The sequence below is a fragment of the Pteropus vampyrus genome, unplaced genomic scaffold, assembly GCF_000151845.1.
Source record: "Pteropus vampyrus isolate Shadow unplaced genomic scaffold, Pvam_2.0 Scaffold124, whole genome shotgun sequence".
Classification (NCBI taxonomy): Eukaryota; Metazoa; Chordata; class Mammalia; order Chiroptera; family Pteropodidae; genus Pteropus; species Pteropus vampyrus.
The window spans coordinates 161,375-168,412 of record NW_011888905.1 but is presented as its reverse complement, the minus strand read 5'-3'; the positions used below and the strand labels follow the sequence as shown (position 1 = coordinate 168,412).

Below are 7,038 nucleotides of genomic sequence, written 5' to 3'. Positions count from 1 at the left end.
AAAAGCGAAAGTGGAATCCTTGTCTTGTTCCTGATCTTAAATAGCTTTCAGCACTTCATCTAGTTGAGAATGATAACTGAGGGCTTGTCTTATCTAGTCATTAGACGTTTTCTAAACCAGGGGGTGTAATTAAGCTCCGCCCTTTCCGTTTTCCTGGAAATGTGTGCTTGGGGCCTGCAGAGTTCCCAAACAGGTCCGCGGCGCCACTATATAAAACGCTGCCTGCAAAGTCTGGTAGTTCGTTTGTGTACCTGTTGCAAGAATGTCTGGTCGCGGGAAAGGCGGAAAGGGGCTCGGCAAGGGGGGCGCCAAGCGCCACCGCAAGGTGCTGCGCGACAACATCCAGGGCATCACCAAGCCCGCCATCCGGCGCCTGGCGCGGCGCGGCGGCGTCAAGCGCATCTCCGGGCTCATCTACGAGGAGACCCGCGGGGTGCTCAAGGTCTTCCTGGAGAACGTGATCCGGGACGCCGTCACCTACACGGAGCACGCCAAGCGCAAGACGGTCACGGCCATGGACGTGGTCTACGCGCTCAAGCGCCAGGGCCGCACGCTCTACGGCTTCGGGGGCTGAGTCTGAACCCCGGCTCGCTTTCTGCAGCAAAACCAAAGGCCCTTTTCAGGGCCGCCCACTCCCTCTCGGGAAGAGCTGTGCGCGGCGGTCGTGCTCGGGGTGTCTTGGCGTCGTGGTTTGTGTTTGATGTCAGCGCGGTCTTTACCTTCCTCATAACTCAGACCTGGGTGGTGACTCCGTCACCACAGGCGTTACCCAGACTGCGTAGTGACCCAGTAGCGGCGGCTTCTGCCAATCCGGCGGGAGACAGGTCTCATGTCAGTTAAGGCAGGAATAAGAGGAAGCCCATGTTGTCCCAGCTCCCCAGTGGAGGGCGAAGCTCTCGAATCCCCAGCTTTCTCCAGCGGCGTCACTGCCCGCCCCCTTGTTCCCTGTAAGAGGCTCAAATACCGGCCGTAGTTCCGCCGAGGAGGCGGTTGGCAGTGACGCCGACCCTTGGAAGCGCCCCAGCCTAGATCTTAGTTCTTGGGTGCGGGCGGGATTTCTATAAATGTACGACTTATGGAGCCTGCTAGGGGCTGCTGACTTCTCAGAGGAACCCAGAGCCATTAAAATAAACCACGCTGCCAGCAAAACGCTGGGTGTCACTTTCTAGCCTATTTGCCCCGAGCGGCGTCAGGAAGGGTCGGCACACGTGGTCCTCGCCCGCCCCTCCCCCCACCCCGCCCCCGCTCCCGCTGTCAGGCATCGTGCTGAGTGGCGTCACCTCCAAACCCGGTGGGCTTGGTTTTAAATGTAGCTAACTGGGCCTTGCTGGTTTCCGTTCAGGCTGTGCCCCTCGCTAAGCCGGAGCTACGCAGTTTGTAAATTATCGTTCAACAGTCAGTGCTCTAATTCGGGTCTCTAACTTCCTCTGAACCCGAGGGCCTAAGTTTGCATGTGTGAAGAGGGGCGCCCTCCTGCGGCGACAGGCTCTCCGGCGGCTCCTGCCGCCTCCCCCCGCCCTCTGCCTTCTAGCTCCCGCCGCCGCGTGTTTCGCGGGCTCCGCCTCCAGGCGCTGCCTCTACTGCCTCAGGGGCCGGAGTGCTCCGAGCCTACATATCAGCACCCAAAGTCCCATCTTGGTGCCACCCACGAAATCTAAGAGGCATGAAAGTTTTTTTCAGGTCAGCTACCTGAGTTCAGGTTAACATGGACTTTGCAAATTCGCTTAGGAACTTAAACTATATAACTTGCCACAAAAAGTGGGTTTTGGTACCACCCACACCTCTCTATCTCCAGCATGTCCTTCGCCTACTACAGTGGCCAAACTTTCGGTGACTCAAATCTACACCACTTGTTTTGACACTTTTAGTGAGAGCCGGGATCATTTGCCCATGTCCATTACGTTGGCGCTAGTGTCAAGGGCAGAATAGGTAGGACACTGCCCAAATACCATCGTCATCTTTTACAGAAAAAGGGCCGACCCTTCCTCAAAAACAAGGTTTTTGAGCAGTTTTTAAACACGCTCAAGTTTGAAACCAGCTCAGCACAAATTTGAAACCCTTCAACTCCCACAATCAATGCCACGGTTCCTTTTCAGCTTCATTAAACTATGTTTGTCAAGATTTCAATTCATGACTCCTTTTTGTTTAAAGCAGTGCACAGCATTTTCAGATTTTCAAGACAAAATTTTCTTAAGGATTTGTGATGCTTCCTAGCGATAAGCCAGTAAGATCGAAGTAGAGGCGGGAAAATACATCCTTTCTTTAGAGGATCAAACCGAGAACTAATTTGTTGGGGAGGGGAGGAGCAGGGCGGTGCCCGGGGTGCGGTCCAATCGGGGCGCGGGGATCTCTATAAATAGTGGGATCGCTGGGTCTCTACCATTAGTTAAGTAGTTTCCTCTACTTAGCCATGGCTCGGACCAAGCAGACGGCGCGCAAGTCCACGGGCGGGAAGGCCCCGCGCAAGCAGCTGGCCACCAAGGCGGCCCGCAAGAGCGCGCCGGCCACCGGCGGCGTCAAGAAGCCGCACCGCTACCGGCCCGGCACGGTGGCGCTGCGCGAGATCCGCCGCTACCAGAAGTCCACGGAGCTGCTGATCCGCAAGCTGCCCTTCCAGCGCCTGGTGCGCGAGATCGCGCAGGACTTCAAGACCGACCTGCGCTTCCAGAGCTCGGCCGTCATGGCGCTGCAGGAGGCGTGCGAGGCCTACCTGGTGGGGCTGTTCGAGGACACCAACCTGTGCGCCATCCACGCCAAGCGCGTCACCATCATGCCCAAGGACATCCAGCTGGCGCGCCGCATCCGCGGGGAGAGGGCGTGAATTTTTATGACATTCTAAAATTAATACGCCCCACTCCAAAAGGCTCTTTTCAGAGCCCCTCAATTCTGCTAAAAGATCTGTTGCTCCTGCAGAGAACACGGCAGTCACACGTGAAAGTTCGCATATTCCCACGAGTAGCAATCGTGGCTACATGGTGACAGCCTCACCACTGTATACTGAGTATGGGCGACGCCGGCAGGTATTCTGTGAATCTCGCGCGGCAAAACCTGCCCGGATTCGGCGCCGTGAGCATCCGTTTCTGTATAGGCGTTCTTTAAACGACTCTTTATAAAACTGGACATTCGGCTAACAAGCAACAGGATAAGGATTGCAAGAGGGTTTAGAATCTTGCTAGCTTTTCTGTTTTGGTGTAACGTTTACAAAGTATGCTCTGGGCTTTGCCTGAGTGACTGGGAACTGGGCAGTGATGACCTGGAGGCTGTCATTTGTAAAATGCACTCTCAATAGCTCTGAAAACCTATTGTTTGCCCAAGTGTTTTAATATGTGCTTGTCTGTAACATTGGAGTTTCATGATTTTTTTTTTTTTTTTTCCAAATAGAGACTCAGACTAGGGGTTAAATCTGAGATGTCATTTTAAAGCTGTTCCTTTTTTCCACATATACAATACTGGTTTTCCTGACCAAACTTGGCTCTATTTTGCCCAAAATCCCAGCTTTTAAAAGTTCTCTCATGTGCTTTTCAAATATGACTATCAGTGCTACTTACCTTGCGGGCACACGCCCTAACTACAGGAGTTACCAGAGGTGTGTGAAGGCCATTTCCTCTGGAGTGTTTGCAGGCAGGTCCGCCACCTGGGCCTTCCTTGCCTTTCCAGTTTTGGATTTGTTCTTCCAGAGCACTTATATCTGAACTCTTGGCTCCTCGCAAAGCTTTTTGAAGTCTCAGAATTGATTCAGCATAAAGTCTGATGGAGCCAGAAGCCTCTTCCTACAGAGTAGTTTGGAGCTTGCTCCTTTAATGGCTATCCGGTATGGAGATAGCATGATGTTGCCTCTCCGAGCTTCAGAGATCGTCCTCTTCCCCACCTTCTAGGATTTTCCATCGTTATAGACCCAAGACCAAGTGGTCTATGATCAAACCTCAGAGCTCCAGTTATCAACTGCATAACCTTTGTTACCCATCTTTCTGAGCCTTAGCACGTATAGCTGTAAAATGTGGCAAATTAATTAAAATCTGTAGAGCAACCTTAGATTACTTCCTGGCATTTAGTAAATGCTCGGCGCACATTAGCTCTTATTGTTCTCTCCTGTCCCTTAAGCATGGAGGGTTTTCCCCCTGGATCTTGAAAAAGTTTGGGATCGGAACAATGGGAAATGGTGAGTTAGAACACTTTCTTGTTAAGATCTCTTTTTCTTTAGTTCTTGTTTTGCATTGTTCTGAAAGCGGCAAGCTTGTAGCAACACACCATGACCTATGTCTATGTGGATGAGTTTGAAACACAGCAAAAGGCCAGGTAGTAAATATTTTAGGTTTTGCTGGCCACATATGGACTCTGTCACATTTTTTCCTAACACAATCTAAAAATCTAAAACCCACTTTTACCTTGAAGGCCATACAAAAACAGGACATTATTTGGCCATTGTTGGCTATAGTTTCAACTCCAGAAACTGGAGAGAAGTGTGTTGGCTACTCCCCTACAGTGTTTCAGAGGGGACAACTAAGAACCGATGACTGTATTAGAGGTCAAAATCATCATTTAATCTCCCTTATCATCCAGGCTAGGCACAAAGTCCTGTCTATTCACCGCACTACCTTCCAAATAAATAGCAAACATCTCCATCCTCCATTCCAACCTCATGGGCCTTGACTCGGTTCCCTTAAATGTTGTTTTCCTGAATTTAGTTCTGGAAATTACCAATCTACCCTTCCTATAGTCAGTAACCAATTATTTTTCTAAATACAGATCCATCTTCACTTAAACACAGTAATATCTACATTGATGTCTCCTTTCTGCTTACAAAAGTGTTTGTGATGGTACAACTTGTTAAATGTTGACGAAGATAAGTTTGAATAAGAACACTAAGAAAAGCACCTTGACAACCAGACAGAGTCCCATAGCAGATAAACAGTTGTTTGTGCTTTTGAGAACTACTGCAATCCCTTGAATAATTTTTAGCAGGTTTCAGAGTTTTTCTCTAAAACATTATCTGAGCTACACATTTCTCATCCTTATTTTAATGGCTTTGCCTAGAAACTAAAGAGAGAATGCATCTCAATAAAAAAAACATACCAAAGTTAAGTTTGAATTTGAATCCAGGTCGTTGGGTCCTGAAACCAAAGCAATTTCTATTCCTCCTGCTGCAAGGTAGAAGTCACTGTGGCAGCTGAAGGTCTCCAAGCTGCAAACTACCTCTCTCTAAAGACATTGGCAGTGGACACTCCTAGGAAGCAGAACCCGTTTTTTAAGTAAAGTCTACATGGTTGATGTGGGGCTCTAGGCAACCAGCCACCAATGTGTTACTTGCTACAGTTAGAAACAAAGTTTATGCTGAAACCAAGAAGCCTAGTGTCTTTTCTCTCCAAAAAAATCAAAGACCAAACTTAGACACAAAGCCTTTTTAATACATTCACTTGATACTTTGTAGAAATTTATTGCAACATGCAGCTAAATAGCACGTTGCCCTAAACCGGGTAGATTCCTATGGAAAGCTGAAGGGATTTTAAAAAATATTTTTGATCTGTTGCGCGGGATTCATGAAAACTCAGACAAGTGTGTGAACCTGGAGGCTGTTTTCCACCTTTGCAGCTTCAAAGCATCAAATTATGTACTATTGTTTTCAGCACTTAATCAGGTTGGGGAGGCTAGGAAACACAGTTTGAGTCCTACGGGACAGTCGGCTGCCTGAGGGCGGTGGATCGGACGCCCCACCAATCACAGCGCAGCCCCGGCTTATAAAAGCCCGGGCCGGAGGCCGGCAGCACTGCGAACTTTCTCTTTGCATTTTGACTCTCCCTCTGGCATCTCCTCCCTTCGCCATGTCGGAAACCGCTCCTGCCGAGACGGCCGCCCCAGCGCCGGTGGAGAAGTCCCCGGCGAAGAAGAAGGCGGCCAAGAAGGCGGCGGGCGGGGGCGCGGCCAAACGCAAGGCGTCCGGGCCGCCGGTGTCCGAGCTCATCACCAAGGCCGTGGCCGCCTCCAAGGAGCGCAGCGGCGTGTCGCTGGCCGCGCTCAAGAAGGCGCTGGCGGCCGCCGGCTACGACGTGGAGAAGAACAACAGCCGCATCAAGCTGGGCCTCAAGAGCCTGGTGAGCAAGGGCACCCTGGTGCAGACCAAGGGCACCGGCGCCTCGGGCTCCTTCAAGCTCAACAAGAAGGCGGCCCCCGGCGAGGCCAAGCCCAAGGCCAAGAAGGCGGGCGCGGCCAAGCCCAGGAAGCCTGCAGGGTCTACCCCTAAGAAGCCCAAAAAGGCCGCAGGAACCAAGAAAGCCGTGAAGAAGACCCCCAAGAAGGCGAAGAAGCCTGCGACCGCTGGCGTCAAGAAGGTGGCCAAAAGCCCGAAGAAGGCCAAATCCGCTGCCAAGCCCAAGAAGGCGGCCAAGAGCCCGGCCAAGCCCAAGGCCGTGAAGCCCAAGGCGTCCAAGCCCAAAGCCGGGAAACCCAAGGCGGCCAAGCCCAAGGCTGCGAAGGCCAAGAAGGCGGCTCCGAAAAAGAAGTAGGAAGCTGGCCTTTTACAAAAAGGCAACAAAACCCAAAGGCTCTTTTCAGAGCCACCCAGAGAACTCCGGAAGCAGCTGTACACTGCACCCCTTAACGCTTTGACTGATGCTGCTATTGGCAAACGACCTCTCGCTTTCTAGTTTACCGTTTTCCAGTTTGCGGCTCTACTCTTTGGAGTTTACCTGGAAACGGACAAGTAAATCTGACTAACAAGCTACTATTAGCTTTTCGATGTGAGTCCTGAGTCCTTCCCGATCTGCAAGCTTAATTTAAAAAGCGCGCGCTCTTGGCGTTCTGACTTGTCTCAGCCATGCGCCTCCTAGTGGACTTTATGTACCTTACATTTCGCAGCAGGTTGAGCATCCATGGGAAGCGAGGCGGGCTCCGCTCACTGTTGTGGAGGTAAAATTCAGACAGAACCTCAACATAAAAAGTGGCTCTCACTTCCTCAACCCTCTGGCAAGCTAGTGACATTATTTTCCTTTCACAATTCACACAAGTGAGGGAGTTAAGCACCCAAGTGCGCCAGCTGCTCTA

At 51.0% G+C, this 7,038-nt stretch overlaps 3 protein-coding genes across 3 annotated transcripts; all 3 read left to right on the top strand.

The window, feature by feature from the left end:
• Window positions 1-235: 235 nt before the first annotated feature.
• Window positions 236-631, top strand: LOC111743870 (histone H4). The gene has a single exon (XM_023534404.1). It carries the CDS (start codon window positions 263-265, stop codon window positions 572-574), a length of 312 nt encoding a protein of 103 aa, XP_023390172.1. The 5' UTR covers window positions 236-262; the 3' UTR covers window positions 575-631.
• Window positions 632-2,384: 1,753 nt separating this feature from the next.
• On the top strand, window positions 2,385-2,884 carry LOC105296402 (histone H3.1). Its single transcript, XM_023534399.1, has one exon. It carries the CDS (start codon window positions 2,411-2,413, stop codon window positions 2,819-2,821), a length of 411 nt encoding a protein of 136 aa, XP_023390167.1. The 5' UTR covers window positions 2,385-2,410; the 3' UTR covers window positions 2,822-2,884.
• A 2,879-nt stretch (window positions 2,885-5,763) lies between these two features.
• On the top strand, window positions 5,764-6,556 carry LOC105296317 (histone H1.5). The gene has a single exon (XM_011366344.2). It carries the CDS (start codon window positions 5,820-5,822, stop codon window positions 6,498-6,500), a length of 681 nt encoding a protein of 226 aa, XP_011364646.1. The 5' UTR covers window positions 5,764-5,819; the 3' UTR covers window positions 6,501-6,556.
• The last annotated feature ends 482 nt before the right edge of the window (window positions 6,557-7,038 follow it).

Bases quoted from the DNA above. Each gene is read 5' to 3' on its own strand.
- LOC111743870 (XM_023534404.1), top strand. From the start codon at position 263: ATGTCTGGTCGCGGGAAAGGCGGAAAGGGGCTCGGCAAGGGGGGCGCC.
- LOC105296402 (XM_023534399.1), top strand. From the start codon at position 2,411: ATGGCTCGGACCAAGCAGACGGCGCGCAAGTCCACGGGCGGGAAGGCC.
- LOC105296317 (XM_011366344.2), top strand. From the start codon at position 5,820: ATGTCGGAAACCGCTCCTGCCGAGACGGCCGCCCCAGCGCCGGTGGAG.